Genomic DNA, 26137 nt, shown 5'->3' on the forward strand with positions numbered 1-26137 from the left:
ATATATATATACATATACATACACACACACATATATTTAGACAATATGGAAAGTACATTGCTGACCTCTTTAATCTTAATCAGAATTCAAATCACATCACACTAAAAATAAATAAACACCTTTCTTTCATGAATCTGTTTAAACTGTGTCCATTTACCAGCTCAGCCAAGACTATTACTTAAGTACTAGCACCATGACATCAAATAATACTGAACAAATTTATGTCAATGAGTTTTTAAATCAGAAAGTAGTATAGAAAACCTCAGTGCCTACATATGCACAGTTTTTAACTTCTCTTTTGCTGTCTATATGTAGCCAAGTTTAATTTTATTTTCCTCCTATTTCATAAATTGGAACATACGTTTGTGTGGAATTTGCATTAAAAACAGTGTTGTTTTTTCTCTAAAGTGACCCTAAGTTTAAAGAAAAGCAGTAGGAAAAGTTCCCTGATTTTCACCTTAATTCATGTACTTTCTGGGTGCAGCCCCTTTTCATATAGATAGATATTGATATATTCCCTGGTGAATCCTTGCAAGTCACATACTGATTTTTACAGGGATGGATTATTAATATAAACCAAGGGTAAACAACATGATTTTTAATATTATCTCCTTCTAAAATTGTTCATAATATCCAAGGTTCTTATTAGCATTCTCGTCACTGTACACTGTCAGCTGTGTTTGTATATTTGATGACTGCAGCCATCAGAACTTTATATATATTATGATAAAATCCTTTCAAGATGAGAAGTGTATGAAAAGTGCTAAGGAAAAAAAAAAGAAAAGAAAAGAAAAAAGAAAAAAAAAGGAAGAAAAAAAGAAAAAAAAAAGAAAATTTATTCCTGATGCACATAATGAAATATAAGTATTATTGTTATTTATCATTTTACAATAACTTTAACATCATCTTTGCCCAGGTTCCTTCTTTGTTCTGTTGTTCCATAACATCTTCATTTCTGATGAGCTAAGCATATGATTTTTAATCACATTTGGAGTGATGTTCCTTGTTTAAATCCTGTTTATAATGAACATCTACAACAGAAGTCATTCTGGAATCACAGAACTCCTGTTCCTCACATGCAATCGGATCTAAACCACATTCTTCAACTCTGAATGAAGAGAAATCCTCTGCCATGAACTCTATTCTTTTATTATCTGACGTACTACATCCCAGCACTAAGTTAATAAAATCTTTCCCACATCAGACCTAAATAACATTTAACTTAATTTAAAAGTCTATTTCCAGTGTTGGAAAGTACCCTTACACTTTTTACACTTCCCCTTGACAGTGACACTCAAGTCTACGTGGAAAGTAAGGCAGCACAAAATACATTCACAAGGGCAAAAGAAACTATTGAACAGATGGGGGTGAGGAGAAGGAAAAAAAGAAAAAAGAAAGCAGCAGCACAGAGCACAAAGGAGAACATCAGTATTCCAATAGTGACAGTGAAGAAGACCATAACCCTGCCAGCCTCACTTCAACATGCCTTGATGATATCTCCTACCATAAACACCAAGAAGAACACTTGTCTTTAATGCAAGAAATCCCACAGCTCCAGAAAACCATACATACTGCCATCAGGAACGTGACAAGCTTTAATAGCTACATTACAACATTTCTCATCACTTCTAGGTACAGAATAGCTTCCAAAACTCAGGACACCTCAACTAATGAAGGAGACTACTGTCAGTGAAGAAGCATGTAATTCACATGACTATACAAGATTTCCTTAAGGAGAGATGAGTCTATCTGAAGCTGAGTCTATCGGAAGTAATCTCAGCCAATGTAAGGATTGCTTCCAGAAGCCCAGAGCATTAACAAGTTACATTCATTTTCCAAAAGTGTCACATCAAACTCAAATTGTTCCAAAGAGAAACATAAAGCACCCAACCAGCAAATTTGTAGGAGGAAACGCATGACACCGCCTCATTAAAAAAAAATAAGATGAGCACCAAAAGAAGAGGAATCATTAGGCAAAGCAGGAATGCATGAAAACCTAAGTTTTATATGTGTGTATATGTATATGCATTCACAAAAATACATCAGCACATAGATGGCAAATACAAATCCAGTTTAATTACTACCTACAATGAAACGAATCTTTTTACTGAAGAAAGTCTCACATTTCTCTTGAAATATTACAAATGACAAATAGTATTTGAATTCCAGAGAAAATTCAAGATATCACAGGCATTTTGAAGTGTCAGAAAAAGACCCATTTTTTCAGAAAGTTTATCCAGACCTGTCAAAAGAAGAAAATTCAAAAAGCACTTTTTATATGTAGCAGGTCCACAGATGTCACGATTAAGGCATTCATTGCACAGAAAGCTTTTTTGCTGGTATAAGATGTTCTTTGTTGTCTTCTATTTTAACTACCAAAACCATTCACAAATCCATCTGTACCCAATTACTTCTTCAAAAATTAATAACTAAAAGGAGAAATCGAGGCAGCTACAAGGTAACATTTGATTTGCAGTGCTTTCTACCAAGGCCATTCAGAAAGCCATGTGTACCCAACAGCACTAGAGAATACTAAACCAAACAACTTTACGGACAGAAGAACTGAAACACTGAGGTTACACCTTAAAGCAACTGACTTCACCTAGTCATGATCATAACTTCAACAAAGCATAAGGAGAAGTTAAAAATTATTACTTGCATATAACTACAGGTTAGAGGGTCAAAAACTTCATGTGAAAAGGCTATTTCTCAGGTCTTTCATTATTTCACCACATGAATTCCCTTTCACCTCAGCTTATCACATTCAAGGTCATTTTCCATCAGTACAACATTCTACAGATTCTTTAAGCATGGTCTCAGGCTGCGTTGGCCAGAAATCTGTTAAGCCTGATGCACATTATCAGGAGTGCTGTTTTACGTAATGTGCTGCTGCTGTCAGGCGCTATAGTTCAGCACTACTCTATATGTACGCGGCAGTATTATCATGTCCACAGCTTCGCTTTCCCTATTAAGTATTCAGATAACAGCATATCATGAGCTAAGCCTAACACAGAGACCTGCAGTAAGCCTGTCTGTGACAGCACAAGTATTTCAAAAGCATTTTCCAGTAAGAGGACAAACAATAAAAACTTATACATTGATCTGACACATTCTCTTTCATCCAAGTATTTTCTGGTTTGTCTTCAGGTGTTACACAACATCACAGTAGGAACCAAATAATACCAAGAGGAAAAGAAAAGTTGACAATTTTCATGCCAGTGTTGCATAACACCCTTATCCCTCCCTGTATAACACCACAGTTTCCAAGAACTATAAACAAAAATAATAATTATTATTATAACAGAATGTACGTTTATTACTTTCCAGCTTCTGATTGGAGAGGAAAAAAAATAAAACCACAAGAAAATTGAGATCTAAGCTCCATAATGCTGCAAATGGCACATGAAGTGCTTTGCACAGGCTGTGCAATTTGCTTTCCTATCCTTTTAAAATACATTTTGTTGCTACACATCTGTCATTAACACTTCTTACATTGGACTGCATTAAAAAGGGGAAAACAAGGGTTACCATGCTATTTCAGCATCTCATTCTCTAACAGACACCTCAGCAATTTTTCCTAGAACTGTGACTGGGTTTGGATACTGCACCGTCTGAATACACCCATCTCCAAAACTTACTAGGACTGCAGTTACAAACAGCACTTGGGAGACGGTCCAGAAGGTGAACAAAGCATTGCACGAAGTAAAATAATCCAGAAAAGCAAGAAGCGCAGCCCCCCAGACAAATGAGCTAAACTCAGAGAAGAAACGCTCTAGCGCCTTTACGTGCTTTGGACTGAGGATGCTCACACCAAGAAAGAAGAGCTGTGTTAGTCCGTGCTCAGCGCGATGAACGCCTATAAGTTAGTGGGCACCTCGCTGGGGTGGGGAGGCGATTCGCTCAGCGCTGCTATTGCAGAAGGAGCGCGGTCGCAGCCCCGTAAGGCAGGAGCGCAGCCTGGTGAGTATCCGCAGTACGCGAGCACAGCGGCGGGTGGGAGCCGCGCTCAGATACTCGCGGGGGCGGCGGGGGCGCCCAGCACGCGCCTCCCCCTCCCGCGTGCCCCCGCACCGCCGCCTCCGCACCGTCCCCCTCTCATCCCAGCCCGGTTAAGCGGAGCCAGCTGTTACTCGCCCCCCACCACGTTCGCGGGCCCGGGGCACTTGCTCAGCAAAGCCCCGGCAGGGTTCCCCCCGCTGCTCCCTCGCCTCCCCGCCCGTTCACGCGACGTCCCCCATCAGTCCTCCTCAAAGCATCGCCCCCAGCCGCCTTCACCCCATGAGCCCCCGCCCCGAGCTCGGCGCGGCACTTACAGTTCGCAGGAACTGGATCTCGTCCTCGCCTTCGCCCCCCTCGGCCATAGCTCCCCCTCTCTCTCCTCCTCCCGGACGCTGCTCACAACCGCACCGCTCTGCGGCTGGGAGCGAACGGGCTGCGGGTGCCCGCGCGCCTGCCGCAGGTGGACAGCTCTGCCCGCCGCCGCGCCGCCAGTGCCTGCTACGGGCGGAGGGGGATGCGATTAACCGCGGGAAGGGGGGAGGAGCTCCCGACCCCCCCCGGCTGCTGCAGGTGATCCGCAGCCCGCTCCCTCCTTGCGCCGAGCCCGCCGCGCAGCGCCCCTTGCTGGCTGCTCCGCGGAGCTACGAATGCACGGCGCGGATTAGCCGGGCGTCGGCCTCTGAAACGTGCGAGAGTGGTTAAAGCAGGGTCAGTGACAGGCTGTACGACTGTCGTTGTTTTTACCTTCACACTGTTTGGAGGCATTGCGAAAAAGTAATACTTAATTTCTGTCAAGATCGTGGCAGCTGTGGATAAACAGTTCTTCTGATAGATGAGCAACTGCAAGTGCAGCCATAACCCACAAGGCCGACAGAACAGAGTCAGAGGTTCTACAGATGAGCTCCAGGGTTGACAGCTTAATCAGTCCCTTTATAATTTTCTGTTTTCATTGACTTCGAGAGATTTTTACCTCTCAAACTTGTTCCTGATGGAAAATACTTTTTTTCTAAGTATGAAAAAAATAGTGAAGAAACTACATTTCATATTGTTACAATACACAAACCTCTTAAGTATCCCTTCCTCCACATGATGAAGGATGTGAAATGTTGAAAGATATTTCTTGAAACAGACTCCTGCTAGGAGAAAAGTCTGGAGTCTGAATTTGAAGGTGCACTGAACAAATAACACCTCGATTGCACTTTATCCCAGAATAAGTCAGTTTCAGACAACAATTTGCAAACATTTCTTTTCTTATGAATGTAAAGGTCAATTCACTTCATTTTATGGGATGTGGTTCTCTATTCAGTAATAGGAGAATATTTTCCATATCGGTCTGTAGATGAGTGGTGAATGAGATGCCTGCTTTATTTACTGCATGTAAGGCAAGGACACGCAGTAAAAGGAAGAAAAGAAAAGAAAAAGCTATAAATAGTTCCCTGTGACATCATTGGCTGAAACAGTTTGTACAGTTTTCAGTACAACATTATGACATAATGAAATTTGTTCTTGGAACTGGTGATACCTGGTTGCCTACAGACATAGAGCTCATAATCGGGCTGCTTGTTGTTTAGTGAGATGCAAACTCCTCCTGAAAATTCTCATGCTATCAAATTTGTTGGACCTTCCCAGTTAGTTGAAGGATATCATGTGATAGCAAAGACCACATGTGGCTACGTAATTTGCATAAGAAACAAAGCAAAAAGTAGTAAAGATTAGTTTAATGGCTTTCTGAACAGGGTGAAAAAGATCAAATATAGTTGGAAGGAGATCTTCTTCCACTATTCATCAAGAACTATTATTTACATGTGCACATATGATACACGTACAATTATTAAATATAGAGTATGCACAAAATACAAAATCAGTGCATGCACAAAAAGGCCAAAACTAGATTTTTTAGCCATGGACTTTCTCTGTGTTACCTTAACCACAACAATCAGCTACAAAGTATGTGTCTCTTTCCACCCAAAACAAGAAGCCTTTTTCTACCCATGTGGAAAGATGAGAAGTGTTCTTAAAACATCCAGGTGACTGGATTGATGCGTTTTAAAGGGAATGTACTTTACCCAGTGTGAGGTTGTAATCAGTAGCTATGTTTAATCAATTGTGTTAAATAATTAAAATCAGCTTCCTCTTTTTTGAAGTAGAAATAACATAACAGTTTCTATCATATTGGGAATTTATGTATAGTTCACAAGATTGTTGCTTAGATTAACTGCTGGGAAAAAATACAGTAAGAAACAGTAGCAGTTTGCTACAAGACTGTTTGTAACAAATTTCAAGATGCCAATCATTCCTGTGGCAAATAACTTTGTGTTCCCAACTCTCACTTGCTCAATTTTAATCTACATTACATTAGATTATCCTCTTTGTTTTTCACAAGTCTGAGGATTTTTATTAGCACCCACTCGCAAGCAAGCTTTCCACAGAAAAATGCTCACAGAAAAAAAAGACTGCTTCTCCTCCTACTACAATAATTCTGCCAGTTTGAAGACAGGGTTCTTAACAAAACCTCTGAAGATAAGAAAGAGGAAAAAATGTAGCAGGAAAATTGCCACTTCTTGCAATTCTAACATATATTTAGTTGGCTAACCAGTTTTCTTTTAACACACACGTAGTATGTCTGCTCTTTTTTCCTCCAATATAGAAGTAGCCTTTCCAATCTTTGGTCCATAATTTCCCCGACACTGTGTGGCTTGCTGCTCCCCATGTAGTCTTCTATTTGTTGTCTTGTCTTTGCCGTGTTTCTTTTACAGTTCCATTCAAGCCTGTCGATCTTTGTACACATTTGTAATTGTCACGGTGACACATAATTTACTTTGTTCATTTTGCTTTTGGAACAAAAGCAAACAGCAAACTGTTCCTACAGTCTTAGTTTATCGAGGAAGCAATAGTGTGACAATATATTGTATGCCTGTACCAGTCTTCCCTGAAAATATGTTTCTTGGAGTGATGCAGCACCAGTGCAACACTGTATCTGAGGTACTCTAGGAGGGTATGGACATAAGTGAACATGCATAGACACTATTATGCACTTTCATTTCACAATTTTTAACCATCTGAATTAGGAAACTTAATATGGTGTTAGGAGAAGGTGCAGAAATATGTTTGTATTTACCCATTCAAAATAGTAATCTATGTAAAATAAATGATGTCTGTTGTCCATTATATAAGTACTGTAAACACTGAGTATGCAGTAACATAGAAAGAAACAGTTGGGAGTTCCCCTTGTTTTCTACCTGTTACAGAGCATAGTACCATGCAAAGTTTAGTCTTCCTAGAAGCATAGAATGAGACAATGCCAGAAGGAAAGATATGGGGCAGCTACTGTCCTTCCTCTTCATGTTGTTTGTCACAGCATGTAAGACTTTGAAGTCACCCTTAGACAGATACCAGTCTCGTCTGAAAGCATGTTAATCCACATGGTATAAAACTAAAATGATTGCATCATCTTCTGTCTCATGAATACCACTGAAGTGAATGAAATACAAGCAGTATAAAATCAGTGCCAACTGAGATCCCAGCTGTGACAAGAAAACATGAACAAAATGAGTAAATTTGATTCCACATTGAATTTTAAAATGTCCATTGCAAATTGACAGAGGGTCAATTATCCAATTATCAATTATGTATTCTTATAACTAATACATATTTATATGCTTAATGATATCCCCAGAGTTCAGTAATATGCTGCATTTTTCCTTAGTAATGCTCATCCTGAGCCTACAAAATACAACATAAACTGCATGTCTGTTGTCAAGTATATGTCCTGTACTCAGTATATATCATGAACAAGTGTTCATGTAAGAATACAATGACAGTGAAGTTCTCATAAAAGAGGAAAAGCTTCAGTTTTAAGCAAATACAAAAGCAAGTCCAAAATTAAGCTCCTGTTTAATTATAGGAAAGTCCTTCCAAAAAGTTGCATTTTGTATTTAGACATGAATAGCCATTTTCTGAGACATTCTGTTACTTTTTCGTGTTGTCAGCTGAACATTGTGAGCTCATTCTGAACTGCAGTGTGGATGGAACATGGCAGTGGCCAAGCCTAAAAATTTACATTTCTCCCCCTGAACTAAGAAATTACCACTATCTGAAGCATCCATCTTGGCAAAGCTCAAAGCTGTTAGTGTCTTTTTTCATTATGGTATATGAAATCAGTAACATGAAGGAGGAGCTATGAATCTTATTTTTTCAGGTCTTGGAGAATTAATTTGCTTGGTTTTTCATGCTCTTGTCTCCATAGAGTCTTCATTACTTTTCAAAGTTTCTGATGTACTCCCCGATCAATGCACTGGAAGCTGCTGGGAGGAACAAAACAAGATTTTTTTGAGTTATTTCCTTTGGTTTGTTTGGAGGCATTAATATATTATATTTACAATAGTATACATCAAAAGAGAACACCAAATACCATCATTAAAACAAATTTTCCTCATGGCTTGCATGTTCTAACAGGTTCCTTAACTATACAGTATTACTGTATGGTTGTGATTATATACAAGAACATACCCAATACTCAAGTTTTCACTGACTAACTGAGATGTGTTGCTTCTCTCTTATGTTTGCATTCTTGAAATTAGATTTCCACCATTACTTAGCCAATTAAATAGCAATTGAAAGGTGCTTTTTAACTAATAATTGATGTTATTCAGATGTCAGTTTCTCAAAAATCAATGCAGTTGCAAAGAGTTGATATAATAAGGTTTGCAAGATGTTCTAACATATTTTCAAGCAAGCATTTCAGTATTCAGAATTCCTGATTTTTTTCTGAATGAGTTCACATCCAAGTACCTAAATAACAACCTGGAACAAAGTAGGGGAAACCTCTTATTATTATGATTAATATCCAGGAACCCTGATGAACTCAAATGATTAAGAGATTAGTCAGTCTCAAAGGAAACTTGTTTCAGATGAGTTTTTTTGTTGTTGTTGTTTTAGTTCCAGCAATACAGCAGGCTTACATTTTGCTCTGAGGAGATGTAGATAAGTATTTCCATGGCTGCTAGGACAACTATATGTGCTTATCAGTGGGAACAGCATGGAAATTCTGCTAAGGGAAAAGCAGCTCTCTGAATTACATGTATTAATCAGATACCAGCTACCAAAGATGGAACTTACTAGCAAGTAGTTACTAGAAGTAACCAATAACTGTTGTGTCTTGAGATAAAATTAAATTAATATTACTTGTATAGAGAAATATTTAACTTATTTTAAGTGATCATAAACTAGCAATAAAAGAAATAATAATAATCACCATAAAGTTCAGTTGGACTGCCCATTTTCCAATTTCATATCCTTGATGCCAGCAATTGGAAGGTATTTTTCTCATAGATGTTATGTGACTGCGTAATTTTGGGCTGTATACACTTTTCATTAGTCTGAGAATATTTATGATGTCTATGGTGTCACATAAGTGACAGGGTATTGTTTCTACTTCTTCACTGGGTAGCAAAGTGGGGTGACAGTTAAATATCATCTGTAAGCAAAAACAACTCTTGGTATGCCAGTGCAGATAACTGGAGGGAAAAAATAAAAACAAAACACAACATAGATGTTCCCTACACAGTCACGGGAAAAATCTGTCCTGATAATATTTTTTTCCACAGATTTCACAATTCATTATTAGTTTCTTAAATATGTGATAATTTTATAGGGTACTGCATTTGTTTTCCATTATAATTTTGATTATTTGATTCCAGAATTCTTTGCAGACTTCCATTAAGTTGTTCTAGTGTCCCCTGCATGAGCTACTCTCCCTAGAAGGGAATGTATGAGCTATAATTCGGTTTTGGACATCAAAAGCCGCAAATCTAAACACTGCTGCAGTAATGCAGAGGAAAAAATGCTTAGCTCTTAATTCAAGATTAGACTCTGTAGCTATTAAGAAGTGAAAGAGGTTAAGAATCAAAACCACTGTGCTTACATTCCACTCACAAGAAGCACTTAATTGTTGTAGATATGATATCTGGACAGTGCTATATAGTAAGTAGACAACATTCAATTTCCCCTTTCACTTTTATAATTTTTAAAAATATATATTCATTAACAAATTGGTAAAAAACTAATAAATATTTATTTTAAAATAATAGTTAATTTATATAAGTCACCCCAAAAGTAATGACTTCTTATTTATTTCCACGGAAACTACAACAGATACAAAGAGCAGAATAACACTATTTGATAGACTGAATTTTGTTTATGCCCTTAGGACTAATAAAACATGTAACATCTAGAAACTGGGAAGTGACTGCTTACTGAATTAAATAAGGAGAAAAGCTGGACACATCTGAATCAAAATATATAGAGCATAATACCCTGGACTCAGAAAATATGTATTTAGGATTTTCTGTTGTTATTTTAAAGACACATACAGTTTCCCATGCTAAACTGGATCTAAAATCCATAAAGACCAGTTTCTTTTCAGTTTCTGCAGCAAGCAATGATCTACTGCAAACTGTCTAGCTCTCCCCTCCTTTCATCACAAATAATTGATTGTGGTTGACTATCTGATTCAAAATCTTTGTTAGTAGGAAAACCTATTGTTATTAAAAATCTTGTACAAGATTCTATTTTAATCTCACTTAAGACTCAATAACTTAGTATTTGTTAAGTTCAAGAATACACTAATCATTCATCAAATCAAGATATTTTGCACTTCTTAAGTGATAATATTGATCTAGTAAGATAACAGATATATTTAAGTGTTTTAGAGGCTTATTCACAATTTTCAGGAGTAATAAATAGTTCTCTCCAGACCTTATTCTTCCTGTTAAACCCTCTCTCCCAGTTCATAGATTCTGCTGATTCATGTAGCTCAGGTTGATGTCACTATCAAAGTTCCAGTTCAGTTCAAAGAATATGGGGCTTTAAAAACAACTGGAACATTCTGATCCATTCTCCTCACATGCAGGCATGCATCAGTAAGGAATCAGAAAAGACCTGGACTATTTTCTACTTGCATCACCCAAAATCCTTATTTGAGGTGTTCCCACTTTCCTGGTTCATAGAGACTGTTTCATGTTCATTCACTGTTTTAATGAATATCACTTAAATCCCATCTTTACTTTTGCTTAGGAAAAAAAAAAAATCTTTAAAATCAATGATAACAGTTCATTATCTTCCTTTTTCACTCTTTTTAGTTCACAGCTCTTTTCCCAGTAAGAAAACATCCTGCAGCCTGTTAACTATTTATACAACAATGATTATATGCTTTATGATACAGTAAAACATCACATAAAACCTATATCATGAAGTAACTATTGAAACATTGTCAGTGAGTAACTGTGAACTGAATGGTTTTGCTTCATTAAAGCCTAGAGAATCACACTTTAAGACCATTTTCCTTTAAGGGCACCAAGGTTGTTTCTGTAGCTTTGGAGATTTTATTGGTCTAATTCAGAAGGGTTAACTGCTTAGAAACCACAGCATGAAAAGGCCAACTTAGGGCAGGATGGCTCAATCTGAATAGAATAATTGTTCTCAAATGACAAGAAGAGTGGAGTATCATCCAGCTTCAACATTTCTAACAGGCCAGTGTATCTCTAAGCAAGGAAGGGAAACTGCACTGCACACTCACTCACTGAGATATGAGAGGTTTATGAAATTTCCACATTTCATTTCAAGGCAGGCATGTTTTCAGTTGAAACACTCAGCTTTACTTTAAAGCAGAACCCACAAGCTTTTCTGCATATTGTAAATGGAGATTTTAATTGTCCAATTAACATTTGCTTTTTTTAACAATACGTCATGATTTCTGGCATTAACAACAGCTGTGGAGCTCAGCTTTCTCTGACAACTTCACCTAATCTGCTTATTGAACTTTATTTTAAAGGCTTGATTCTGTGCTTGCCTCAAAATATGTGTAGTTACGGATACTAGCAAAAAGTGGGCGTAAAGCTTTCTAACAACAGTTCAGTAACATTTTACACCTACATTACCTAGATGTATATTACTACAAAGCAGCAGAGAATAAAGATTTTATGTTATGGAAAATATTAGTAGTTTTTTAGTTGAATGCTACAGGAAACTTAAAATGAGCTCCCAAGCAATAAGCAATGGCAATGAACAATTCAGATTGTCCAGATTTAGTAGAAGGCAATATTCTTCATCTCTTGTCCTGCTAACAAGATTACAAAATTTGCTAGTGTATTTCAGTCCCTGGCTAGTGATCTTAAAGCATAACACAACATTCTTGACCTACCCTACAATACAAAATAAGTATATTGTGCATTAAGAAAGGATAAAACTATCAGTGCAACTATGCACTGTTCATTGAACTAGACTTTCACAATGAAAGCACCAAAACTGCTTTGGTCCTCTTACAGATATGCACTTTCATTACAGGCCAAGAAAATGAGCTCCCATTTGAGCCACGGAGATCTTGTCTACTCACACTATGTTTATTGCACGTTCAAATCCAGCAGTAACCTAGGGAAGTGAACTGTTCAACAATTTTTGCCTTCATTAGGTATTATTAGCTCTAGCATAGCTATTGTCTGCATTAATAGTGCTATTGTTTACCCTGCTCAAGCCACCTAATTTATATGAGCAATGGTTCTGGGGCTCTTCAGCTGTGTTTTGATGTTATTTGGCTGCAAGAGAAACCACTACCACTTCTCTCCACATTAGCCCCTTCACTTCAGATCTGTTTTCAAAAGTCACAAAAAAAAAAAATGGTTTGTGGGCTAGATAAAACATTCAAATGACGCATGACAGATTAGTCCTAGCAAACAAAAAGAATCACAAAGCAGGACATTTAACGAGTCCTGACCTCCTTTGCCATTCTAGTAGTCACAAGCCTAGTCCTGCACTTCCTCTCCCATCAAGCATGATCTCCCGTTGTCCTTTTAATGTTGTTTTTGTATGATATCTCAGTTCTGCTGCAATTGCTAGTTCCCACAGTCCTTGAAGCTCATTATCTTTCGCTACTGGTGAAAGAAAGAGACAACATGGGAACTAAATATATACTGAATCTCAAGGAGGCAGCTATTTGCAGTGATATTTCTATGCATTTATTTTCCCTTGCAGTGCTTGCATAATCACCTCCTCTGAGCTCTGCCCATTGTAAGTGCAAGTGCAGCTGAAAAGTACTATTTGATCCACTTCAAGTGGCACAGAAAGCTAGATTTATTCACAGAGCAGCACTTATTTGTTTCATGACATATGGCATGATATACAGCTTTAGTTTTCACAAAATTAAAAGCAGAATGTCTCCTCCAATTTATGTAGTATGCTTAGGCCCATACACCAAATGGTGTGGAAAGCTCATGCTTTAATCTTATGCTCATACTTAAAAAGTCATGCTTTATGTCTGCTCCATTTTGAAAAATACATATTAGAGGATCTTCCTGCAGATAGAAAATATTTTGGTCTCTGATTAGAGTTGGAAAATGTTTATAAGCTTATTTCATTTCTCCTTTCCAAGTTTGTGCATTTGCTGGTATTCAGAAAAAAATTGTTCTTGCTGGCCAAAGATAAAATTTTATGAGAAATTCAGGGTAGGATACCAGTCAGGCAGATGTCCAAATGGTTGGGGCATTCCTCAAATGGTCAAAACAGTTTCTATCAGATGACCAGGGAGAACGTCTTACTTTGTAAAGAAAAGGTGAGTCAAAAGTATCTATTTTAGTATGGCAGTATATAGCATCTGAATTTAGAGCTTAAAAATGACAGTTTGCTTTCACAGAGGAAACACCACTAAGATGCTTTGAATCTTTTCTGGAATAATAAGAAAAAAAATGGGAAAGATAAAGCACTTTGAGCAGAACAGTAAATATATTTTTATTATCCACTGTCTTAACCTACAGTCTTCTGAGTGAGCTTTTATAAATGAAAGCCCATGTACTTTGTACTAAAGAGAGCAGTAACTGAGGGAAGTAACTCAAGAAGAGAAGAAAAGTACAGAAAATGAAAAGAAAGAGCAGCTCACATTTGCAACCGGGAAAGGACAGGCCCAGTGTGTGGTCTTATCAACCACTCCAAAACCTGGCAAACTCCTAGAAGCAGCTGATGATTACAACACTGCTTTTAGCTGCCCTTTTAGTCATGGGTTGCAATGAAACAAGACATGCCACAGTCTTAAACAGTTAAGTCACACCTCCTAGGAAATCACAGACACACAGAGGTCAGAAAAAGACCTTAAGAAAGAGAGAAGGAAAATAGACATGAGATAGGAGGTGATGGTGAAACCTAGCTGTTGTACATTATATACATTCCAGTTGATATCATGGACTGAGCTTAATTCAGAAGGATGACCCTTCTTTCTGTCCTCAGTGCCATCTGTCAGGATCAGATGAGAACAGTCCATCAGTCTCACCTGTACTTTCCTTTAGTTTCAGTGTGCATAGGCCCAAAGAGGCAGCTGGGGGGGGGAAGTGTATTTACTCCCTATGAATCACTTCAGAAAAAACAGTCATGTCTTGATTTGTTTTTGTGTAACAGTATTTAACACATTCTGCTTCTCCATCATTAGAAAGAAAAAGGTCATTTCTATTCAGACAAGGGAAAAGCAAGCAGATCATTTTTATCATACTAGAGGAAATATTTCAGCAGATATATCATTTCAACCTTAACTTTTCCTTAAATCTTGCAAGTCAGTGCCTGCATTTCTTCAGAGAAGTGGAAAAGCCTATTTTTCCCTCTTCCTAGACTATTAGATTTGCCCAGCAGTATTAAAAAAAGCTGCTAGTTAAAAGTCCAATTGGGTTTACACTTGATTCATTCTTGATTGCATTGAATCTTGACATATTGAAGATTAAATCTAGAGATAGCGGAGATTTCTACCCAACCCAGTGTTATTGCCAATTGCTGATTCTGCACCATTTTGTTGAGGTTTATTGGTATCCATCCACTTCCTTCAGGATATTACTTCATCACACAGAAACCATCATGTATCTTGTAATTTTTTAAAACTAGTTATCAAGCTGAAATGAGTTTGATTTATTAATTTCATTCTTTGTTAACTCTTCTTAGTATGAAGATAATAATTTTCCTTCTAAGTCTGCATTAGTCAAGATAATATTACCAAGGATTTGGCAGAGTGCATATTAGAATTTTGTTTTTATACAGAGGGCCTGCCCCTGCAACTCTAACTCTTCTGGATGCTTTTGACATGATAAAGCTGCAAGAGTGTAACTTTTGCAGAATAAGAAACCAAAAGAATTTTCTGCAACCTTTTGATTGCCATGCAACAGATGAAATATACAAGGGCCAACAGATGTACATGGCCTCACTGAATGCACATTTATTTTCATCTTAATATCTGTTTATGCAGACTAACTTCATCTTTTTGACCAGAGTGTGAATCACAGGAGCTACGTATTTGTGAAAAAGCCCTCTTTAACTACATTTAGTGAAATACACTCAAAGTAGACTTTTCCGGAAGGCTACACTAGCATCTGCAGTGATGTTAGCAGAAAAAAATACTTCTTTGTGTACTTGCTGCCTATTTTCTACAATAAAACAAAATTCAGTGCATACTCACGAAAAGAAAAGCATGACAGTATAAAAAAAAAGCAATGCCACAGCTGACTGCAGGGATGGAGCAGAAAGTCACATCTCTGGGGTGAAACAAGTTGATCTGCAGGGAAATGAAGCAATTGGCCTTGCACTGATCCACTGAGAACAAGGTTGGGCAGCAGTGTTCACCAGGTTTATACCACCTGGGGTGTGCAGCATAGCAGCAATAAGTTTATGTTGCAGTGCTTACACAGAGTTCTTGTTCTCAGAGAAGTCCAGGATAGGGAAAGTAGTCCTGACTGTGGGGATACTCAGGATGCCAGAGATTTGGTTTTGCATACCATCCAAAATATGCAATGCACGGACAGCAAAATTCCACTACAGGTGATGTAAAAATGCACTGAGTATAAGGGAGAATATAGATACACAGGACACAGGCATCAAAGGTAGCCAGTGTTGTAAAAGGTTACAGGGGAACAGATACAATCCATGACACTCCCTTTCCCCCCCCCCCCCCCCCCAACACTGTTGCATAAGTACACTTAAGTGCTCTTTTAGGCTTCTAGTACAAGATAAGAATTTCAGGCATTGCACTGTCACAGGAGAGAAGAGCCAAAAGACCTGAGGGAATATCAGCAATGCATTATTCCCTTTAAAAAAGAGAGAGAGAGAGGGGGAAAGAAAGATGCACTTAAGGCTTTCAAAAACAGTGAAAAATAAACATCTCAGTCTCCTTACCAGTCAGGACCTGGGGAAGTATGAGGAGATGAAAATTTTCTTCCAGATCAAAACTCCATTTGTATTTATTTCGGTTTGATCCTGAGCAGTCACAAAGGACTTTCTTTACAAGTGTCTGATACTTCTTGATATTACCATGGGCAGCAATTCAAACTGCATCTCTCTCATGCACCTAACAACATAATAATGACATAGATTAAGGAAAGTCCAGAACCAAAGAAAAGGAGAGAGAAGGACTTTTTTCCTAGTCAGAGAAAGAAACCATCAGCACAACATCTAGTAGCGAATACCTGGAAGGTAGAAATCCCTAAGTTTGTATTTATTTCCATTTGGGAAAGAGAGATTCATCCCATGGGAGCAAGAACAAACACATCCATAGGCAGAATTCTGATACAGTAGAAATCTTAGATGCCTCAGTGAAAAATATCTTCCCCATAGTAAGATAGCAATACCTTCCATTGTTATTATTTTACCTGGAGCAAACTGCTTATCTTGGCCAATCAACTGGCATCTCACTTCCACTTTCAGTTTAGTCTACCTATAATTTTTCTTAGAGTGCAGAAAGGACAACACACTTTCCATTTAGACTGTTTTGCATAAGGAAACCACACAAATATGTTTGTGTTCTAAAGGTTTGCACTACTGTTTGCATTACAGGCTATGATTTATTGTTACACTTACAGCTTCTATATGCACCCTGGAATATGAACAGTACATCCCTTTGGTTTCAACCATTGTTTTCTCTCATTCCCTGATTTACCAGAAAAGAAAAATGTCTTTTAACTACCTTAGCTTTGTGTGCTACAGAATTTAATGCACCAAGGCCTCATCCAAGAAGGCTGTCCCCTGCAATGTTTCTATATATGAGTGTTGCCATACAAATTCTGAGCAGTCCCTTTTACATAATATTTCCCATCAACACTGTAGCATCCCAGCATCTCTAAGACGGGTAATAAGATGTTGATTAGTAACTGCCACACTCAGATCATTTGAGACAGCTAATACTAATGTTGGAAAAACTGCACATGCAATTATTCTGAATAAATCCGACATTTTGAAAATAGCACTGAATTAAGAGAGTGAGTGTGTCATGCACTTGGGCTGAGAAATCGTTGCCTTTGTATCAGCTCCTGCCTCCTGGAAAAGATAAAAGATAGGTATTAGACCAAGAACGTCAAAGTGTCTGGAAACAACGCAGGTCTCTTAAGATGACATTCAAGAAAAAAAAAAAAAAAATCACTATGAAGAACAAAATATTGTATGAGTTAACTAAGTAACAGATTTGTTTGACAAGACACAGAAACACAGCAGTTTATATTGATCATTAAGTTCTACAATGATTAACAAACAAGGAGGAAATTCCTTTCCCATAACAGACTCTCGCATTCTCAGTGTTTGCATCAAAAGAAACAACACTGGAACTTGATGCTTCAGCTGTCCTTGAAGCAAAGGACATTTGACAGCAGGAAGGTGTGATGCTGTAACATTTGACAGACTGGGTCCTGCTTACACCACATATCAAAACAGTGAAGAACAGCTATGGTACAGAGACACAACAATAAAATAGAAAGAAAAATGCACAAAAGAAGGTTAGACAGTATCAGTGGACAAAAAAATCCCTGAGATCTGAAACTACATTTTGCTTGCAGAGTAGGTTTCATTATTCATGTGCTTAATACTTTTGTGTCTCAAGGACTGCACTTGTTTACCATACATGATGGTTTCTGCACTAGATATTTTGTTTCTTTACTGCCCTCATAAATAACCCACTTTTCTTTAAGGTGCATTTTAAGATACTTGAGCTTACCTAGCCCTGTCACAGGTGCAGAAACTACAACCAAAATGCAGCTCTTAGCTGTGCTCTCCCCTAGAGAGAGCTCTGACTAGGTAAGGAGTTATAAAACTTCTTTTAGACACACCAGAAATTTTGTACATTTTTTGTGCCTCCTGACTCACAATGTTCTCCACATACTCATGCACATACTTAGGGGTAGCAGTAAACATAGAACTCACAAGAGGGGTAGCAGTAAACATAGAACTCACAAGATGAAAGCTAGAAGTCTGCTATGCTAACTTGGTGGAAAGTTTCCTTCTTGGTCTGGGTCTGCTGGCTTCTCCTTCCCTTTCTGTGTTACATAAAACAGCCTTAAAGGTCTGATTCCATTTAGTTGTCAGTTAGAGTGGTTATTTTTAGTCCATAATTTTCAACACTATCTTGAAACAGCGTTAAGCTAAGGACAGCCAGTGATATGAGTGAGTGCAACTTGACCCTGTTTTCTAAACAATGTAGATACTGATACTATTAATTTCTCATCCTGTACCTAAGGTCTCTAACTGGAACTTCCAAGCAGAAAATGATTCTGCAACCATTGTCTCTAAGTAATTCCAAGAAACCAGAATCTACTGTAGAGAAGATAACAGGTTTCTTTGACATTTTGAAGAAATCCAGACTTGGAAACCACCTATACTAAGCTGTTTCCAGCTCTAGCGCTACTTTTCTCTTTGTCTCAAGTACAATTCTTTTTTTTTCTCATGTTAGCATACAATCATTTCACTTCAGTTGAAAAAAATACATTATTTCACATCAACTATACAACAAATGGAAAGATACATTTGGAAGAACCACAACAAATACACTAATGTTATTTAGACTTAAGGTTATTTTTATTAAGATGCTTTAACACAGGTGACAACTATGTCCTGTGTAACTACACAAATGCGAGAACTTGTGAAAAAAATGAGGTCATGTAAAAAAGCAAACTTCATTCTGCATCACTTGAGGAACTGGGGCAGTCTACCTGGATTCCTGCAAGGCCTTTAACATCACATCCTCATCTCTAAATTGGAGAGTTATGGATTTGAAGGTTAGGCTATTTGATGAATAAAGAATTGGTTGGCTGTCCTGTTTATTCCCTTTTTGGTCTTCTTAATAGCTCCACAATATCTCAGTTCTTGTATCTAGTTAATAAGAGCATCTGAGATCCACTTTCAAAATGTACTTAATAGGGCTGCCACTTTGTAATTCCATATACCTAAATGCAGTTCTTGCTTTAAAATGTTTAGTATTTTATGCTAGTTACTGTTCTAGTTTGCCTGCTTTGTTCTCCCACTCAATATCATCACTGATTCCAGTGTAAATTTTACCAGCACAGTCTATTGTTAGCTTTTTCCATCTTAAATTTTATTTCCTAGTTGTCAGTCATACACATGCGCACTACTGAATACTGGAAAATCCATCATTGTCCTTTGCTTATACTAAGAATTGCTTTTAGTTAATAAGATATTTTTAGTGACTGGTTTAATGGTTTCAAAGTCACACTGGGATAATTTTACTAGTATTAGTCACTTGTAATATACTGCATCAACAACCACATTTCTCCAAAATTGAGGTGTCTATATACCCAGCTTTCAAAGTACAAATCCTTTAGTTAGCCTTCAGAACCATTTTTTGTGTCTTTCAAGCAGCTTAGAAAGTGACACATGATCAATGTGAAAATCTAATTTGAAGAGGGGTACCAAAGTTTGCAGGCATTGTCTGAATGAAAAAAAATTAACAACCAACACCAGAAAAAGAAGAAAAACCCACTAAACTCATGCAAGGAATGCAAGGAAGTGTCAAAAATCCAAATTTTCCAAAACAGCCTGATAACAGCAATTTTTCAGAGTAATAACAATTTCAAAGAATGTGAGAAGTTTATTCTGATCTGGCATACAGAAACAAACTCTAGTAATTTTTACAGGATTTTTTTTTCTACAAAATGAGAAGTGGCCTTAGTGTTATATATATTGTTACTCAGTTTAAATATATTAGTATAGTGCTCAAGTTTGTATTTAAAGATGCCTGGCCTTCACTATTTACTAAAGAGAGCAAATTAATGGAACCTACTCACCAAGAAGGAACTCTAGATTTGCTTGGATTTTAAACCGCATCCCAACTACTGATGGAAGTACAGTGAAAAGCCACTACAAACATAAATTCTTATAGAAAAAAAAACTAATTACTTCAGTTCTCAAGAATTAATTTAAGAACATGAAATACGAGGTTTCCTTATATCTGCTTTTTTTTTTTTTTTTTCCTTCTAATGTCTTTATAAATCTAATTATTCGGTGGTCTCAGAATGACCCTGAACAGATTCTGATGACTACGAAAGTTAATGAGCAGTCACTAGTGTTATTTGCAGGTCCTGCCTTACTTTCAGATAACAACTTACAGAGAATAAATTGCAGAACTGAATTTCAAGATTCAGGAAGGGAAACAGTTTAGCTGCAGATTTCAATTGTTTTTCAATCTGCAAGAACAGAAAATCATATTATCTAACTCCCTGTATTCCAGAAAAAAAAAATTATGCATCATCTAAAGACTTATTTTAATCCTGCAGCCTACATGATTTTTTCAGAAGGATGTAATTCAAGGAGCAGGTAAAGGTATTGTACAGAAATAACTGATAAGATTCTATAGCCTATAGGAGAGATTAGAGCAGATGGTTATTTTAATAGTCTTTTTTGAGCTTAAAAACCCCAAAAGCCTTGCTTTGTTGTTTTTTTTTCCTCTCTCTTCTGAAGTCAATCATCATGACTGCAATGCCTTTTGCCTTTTTTGAACAAGGCCAAAGCTAATTCAGAAAGAAGATAGATGAATCTTTTCAAAAAATAACAGAACATTTGCCAAAACTTTTGAAAAAAAAAGTGGCCTCACAAGAAGTTGAGGGAAAGGGATGTGTATTTTACCAAGATTATTCATGCACGTAGGCTTGTCTGTTATTTTAACGCTAACTCTTAATGTGCCCATCAAGCTGGCACTGCTCGCCAAAACACGTTTTGCAGCAGCTTGGTCTTTATCTGATCCTTGCAGCTTGAGGTACTGGGAGTGCTTCTCTATTTATTTCTCTGCTATAGAACCACCCTGTCTCTTCCAGCATACAGAAACTATTAGGAAGATTAATTATCCATTCCCTTTGCTCCCTGATACAACCACTTCAGTTACTCGTATGACTAAATATTAGTTGTCATCTAACATTTTACTGCGGCCAAAAGTGGCAAAGCAGCAGCACATAAATCAAAAGCCTTAATTTTCCGTTCCATACACCACAGCATATTAAAAGATTCAAAATAGACTGAAGAAGCTGTAAAGAAACACAGATCTTACAGCTCTGTGCAAATGTAGATATTTACCAGACTACTTAATGCTGTAAAGAGTTTCATACAGTTATTTGAGATTTTAAGTGTGTCATTTTTATAACGCTGAATGGAAGAACAGTTCAGCTGCTGCTCTGAGTCTCTCTAAGGAAGGATTTTCTCTCCACAGACCATACAGGGAACCTTGCACAGCTATGTTCCTAAATTAGGCACCCAGACTTACACAATGTGACTGCTCTTGTGCATACGCTAGCATGCACTTACACCCACAACCAGAACAGCCTTTTTGATATTTGAAGCCAATAGAGTGCACTTTCCCAGAATTTCTTGCTTTATGCACCGACAGTGTTCTGCATTCAGCTGAAGTCTGTATGAACAGAATGGATCTGACAGAAAGGGTTGTACAGCTGTTACCTTACATGGCTGGCTGGGAGGCCAAAAAGTCACACAGGTTCCAGAGCACAGTACATCTGTGTTATATCCAAAAGTCAATGACCCAGACTTGCATAAAGTTTAGTTATTTAAAATTTATGATTTTCTTTCTACTATTTATGTCTCTCTCCCTTCCCTGCTACTCGGCAATCATTTCAATGCCAGTTGATCTGCAGACTCCTGCAGGCGAGGCCTTGTTCTGCAAGAGGGCCAGGAGGATGTGGACTCCTCACTGACATGGGATACAAATCCCTGAGCACAGGCATAGCTGCACCAGCAAGCAGCACTTGTAGTGTACAGAGCAGTTCCATTATGCTGCTGTGCAAAGCAGAGCCCTCCAGAACTGAGCAGGGACACAGGTGGTTGATAGCTCACGGGAACATGATGCAACTGTTTAAGACATGGGCTGTGGAGTGTTGTGCTGAATTCTGAAAGGATGACTGTTAACCATCATCATCAAAATATAGCTGGTGTTAACATTTTCTTGCTCTTGTGAAAATCACTATACTTGTGGGCTCTTCCACACTTGGGTGGGGCTTGGCCTTAGATCTTACCAGAAAGTCTTTCTTCCCAAAGTAGCGTATTTTGTGGATTCTAAAGAGTTCTTTCTGCATTTCCTCCTTTAAACAGTTAAACAGTTCTGAAGCCTCTAGTTTTCATTGCTTAGACTAAGAAGACTGTGACAAAGACCTGTGAAACTAAAATACTTGTTTATGCAGTATTTCACAGAATCGCACTGAATCACAGAATTTCAGGAGTTGGAAGGGACCTCAAGAAATCATTGAGTCCAATAGTCCTGCTAAAGCAGGTAACCTACAATAGGTCGCACAGGTAGGTGTCCAGATGTGTTTTGAATATCTCCACAGGAGACTCCATAACTTCATCTCCCACAGGTATTTTTACTGCATTTTTTTAATTCACTGTGATGCCATAATTTCAGTACAGAATGAACATCCTTGAATGATAATAATTGGTTTAAGTCAAATACCCTTTTAGCCAGAAAAAAAAAAAAAAAAAAAAAGTCAACATTTAAACTATGGACTTCTCAGCTAGATCTCATTACCACACATTTCAATAAAGCATTTCTAAATAATTCAATATCATGAGCAAACAAGGAGTACAAACATCTGCAGGGAACTTAGGCGTCCTTTCAGTAATGTTCTACCTTCAAGTTTAAAAGATGGCTTCTTCTTTACCCTTAACCCATCTTAGCCACAATTACCAGTTAGCAACATACCTGAGCTATGTATTAATGTGTATTTAAGCTGACACTCCTACCAAACAAAAAACAGTCTTCACACCTAACCACCATTCTCTCTGCATGCTTAATTCATACTAAGCAGCCATGTAGTAAAACAAGACAAGGTTATTTTTCAGCTACTCTGGCTTCCCAAGCAGGCTGGGCAGATGGTCAGCTTTGCAATGCTGGGGCATCTTCCGTCAGCCACAAGCACTGGTGGCAGCATGGATTAGAACTGAGGCTGGAGACAGAGCCAGGCAGTACAGCACAAGCTTCCAGGCAGAAGCAGCACCAGTAGGTCACTGGCAGGATTCTGCTTTGCACAACCTACTGTGCATTGGCATGGCCTAAATAAACATTTGGCAAGTTTCATGTCATCTCATGCAAAGCATCTCCCTTCTCAAAGTCATCATTAATCATGTGCTAAGCACTTCTCATTCCAAGTAGGAAACAATAAAGAAGGCAAAATTCTGGAGGCAATGGTGCAGAGGAGGCTTGGGATCTTTGTTGCCAGTTTCTTAAACGTGTACCTGACAACACAATAGACATTTACAGCACATCTTGCAACATCAAGGATGATGAAGTAAACGAGACATAGGGTTTCTATCAGTGGAAACTGAGTCTTTTTGCTTGATAGATGATAGGAATTCTTCACTAAGGACCTTGATAATTAATATGTCAACCAAGTTAGATTATTCTTCCTGTACGAATGACATCTCTTGTTAATTGTCCATTCTTTCTATGGCACTTGGATTTTTCAGACAATGAAATATTTGATTAAGTTCTTGCTCCGGTAGAAAAATAAATATTCTTCATTATTTGTTCCAAGAGAGGCTGGTACTCACAGCAACAAAGGTTGATTCCCCCACCCTTCCCCAAATTATGTGAAAACTTAAAAACCATGCTTAGCTATTCTCTAAGGGCACAGCATCTAAGAGTCGTAAACTTCCAAGCTAAATACAGAATTCTCATTCTTTCTAAAGAATGCTTATACTGATCAACATAAGCATTGGTGATTAATTACTCCGTATTCCTCTAGCCCTCCCTTGTGGAGCATAAGGATGTGCTTGTACAAAGGCACAGCTCCTAAATACATATTTATGAAATAAAATCCAATCTGGTAGTCCAGGTTGAGCAGAAAGGTATTACTTAAATGATGCTGACAACACTAAGGAGCTGTAATATTTCTGAACCAGAAGGCTGCTTGCCTTTCTCCAAAGCTGACAATCCAAAAGCAACTGTTCCTTTTGTAGTCTACTCTTTTCACAATGTGCAAACACCATACTTACCTCATCCGCTCATATAAATACTGCCCAGTTATCTTTTTGACAGCAGGAAAGATTTTATGCTTACCCATCATTTTGCCACTTCCTAAATTATCATGCCTTTAGAAATATAACACGCTTGGTTGTAGGTTATGTCTGGTAATCTAACATCCGTGGTTCATGAATTCTAGGATTAAAGAAAACATAGCAGATTTCAAATTTGGGGTTCAGTATTAATTCCTCTGCTCTCCAGGACAGTGTATCTGGCTTAAGCAGAGTAATCGGGTGTCTGTCTTAAGCAATGTTTCATTTATTGTGAAGGGCCAGCATGGTTACTCTATCAACAGAATATATCATAAAGCCAGGTCAATTGTAATCTAAACCAGATCAGGTTTATATCACAAACTAGAGTTCAGCCATTGTTTGCGCTTTGATTAATGGATCAAAAAGATTACACAGACTATATTCCCCATGAATGTTTATTGAATGAATTGTATATATTAGTTTAAAAGGGCTCACCTGGAGGCTCAGGTTGGAACAAAAAATTGGTGGCTTGCGAGACATCTCAAGAGCCCTGGCATATGGCTCATATGTGCACAGGACCCATATGGCTGGGTCCTCACTCCCTTCACTAGTGGTGTTTCTCTGCATGCTGTGCTGCACTTGTTGCTTCAGCACACAAAACTTGGACAATCACTGCAGTGAGTCTGTCAGCAGCCAGACAGGAATCCCAAGAATGAAGAATAAAAGTCACACAAACAATTAGAAGGAAATCTGCTTCCATATTGACAATTTAGGATTCACAGCAAATCAGAAGACAGGTCATATGGGAACTGGATTTCACCGATTTCTGGCTGTCAGGCAGGACAAGTCTAAATTGTACATCTGTGCAAAATTTGTCTCTCCTCTCCATGGTCAGGCATACAGCCATAACAAGTCTGAATGGATCAGGATCTCTTTGCCCTGCAGTTGACATTCAGCACATGCTCCCCTGTAGCAGCATCATGAGGCAAATATACAGCAGTTTAGTCATGTGTGATATGTAGCTGCATGTGAAGACTATAACAGTTAATTAAAATGTTAGTTAGACTTAACTATGACAGGTTAGCCTGGAATCTACTATTTATAGACTCTTTTTAACTCAAGACTTACAACTATTTAAATGAGTAGGAGCGTAAGCCCGAATGAATTCCATTTTCTCCAAAATACTTGGAACTTTCCATCACATTGAATCAAAACTGAATCCAGAAAGTATTGTGACTGTGAGGATTCTATCTGAAAGATGAAAATATATCTGCCACTCACTAATTCAGTTACAGATTGCCATTCTTAATTAGAAATATTTTCAAACTTACAGGGATGTTTCCAGGGTCTGACAAAGCAGATTACTGACAGGAGACTCTGAATATACAAATCACCAAAATGAGCATGATTGAATGAAATGCATGAAAGTTTAATGGCAGTTTTTGAACTAGCAATAGTAGTTAATATCAGAGCCACCTGAAGATGCTGGAAAAAATGGGCCTTTCTGTTTTGCTTACAGCAAAGGTAGGGATGGGAATTGAGAAAATTCTGTTCTTTCAGCTCAAAGCAATCTCTAGGCAAACAACAAGGGCGTGCTGCTTGCCACCAAGGGAAGGGAGTGAGCAAGAAAACACTGAGTAGGCTGCACTCCCTTGACAGCTGTAATTCTAGTATTTACATAGACATAACCAACATTAAATACTGGCTTCCTCATAATACCCATCAAGCAATATGCATATGCTTTATAGCAATGAAAAGAAACTCCATCACAAAGATTAAAAAGTTTGTGATGGCTTCAACAGAAACAGATATGCAAAGGGTTTCAGTTTCTTATTTGGAGGAATAG

The 26137-nt window shown here is 37.9% G+C and overlaps 1 protein-coding gene and 1 long non-coding RNA gene across 2 annotated transcripts in view; both read right to left on the reverse strand.

Moving 5' to 3' along the window:
• The window catches only part of RYR2 (ryanodine receptor 2), a 303963-nt gene extending 299466 nt beyond the window's left edge, over positions 1-4497 (reverse strand). The window contains exon 1 of the mRNA XM_032443314.1: positions 4314-4497. Within this exon, the coding sequence (XP_032299205.1) occupies positions 4314-4361 (48 nt within the window). The 5' untranslated portion in view covers positions 4362-4497. The remainder of the gene's footprint in view (positions 1-4313) is intronic.
• Positions 4498-5083: 586 nt separating this feature from the next.
• Positions 5084-22511, reverse strand: LOC107311424. Its single transcript, XR_001554063.2, has 3 exons — positions 18238-22511; positions 16195-16366; positions 5084-8303 (listed from the first exon to the last, which is right to left on the reverse strand). It is a non-coding gene; the product is annotated as an uncharacterized LOC107311424 (long non-coding RNA).
• Positions 22512-26137: the final 3626 nt, after the last annotated feature.

Source organism: Coturnix japonica, chromosome 3, assembly GCF_001577835.2.
Source record: "Coturnix japonica isolate 7356 chromosome 3, Coturnix japonica 2.1, whole genome shotgun sequence".
NCBI lineage: Eukaryota > Metazoa > Chordata > Aves > Galliformes > Phasianidae > Coturnix > Coturnix japonica.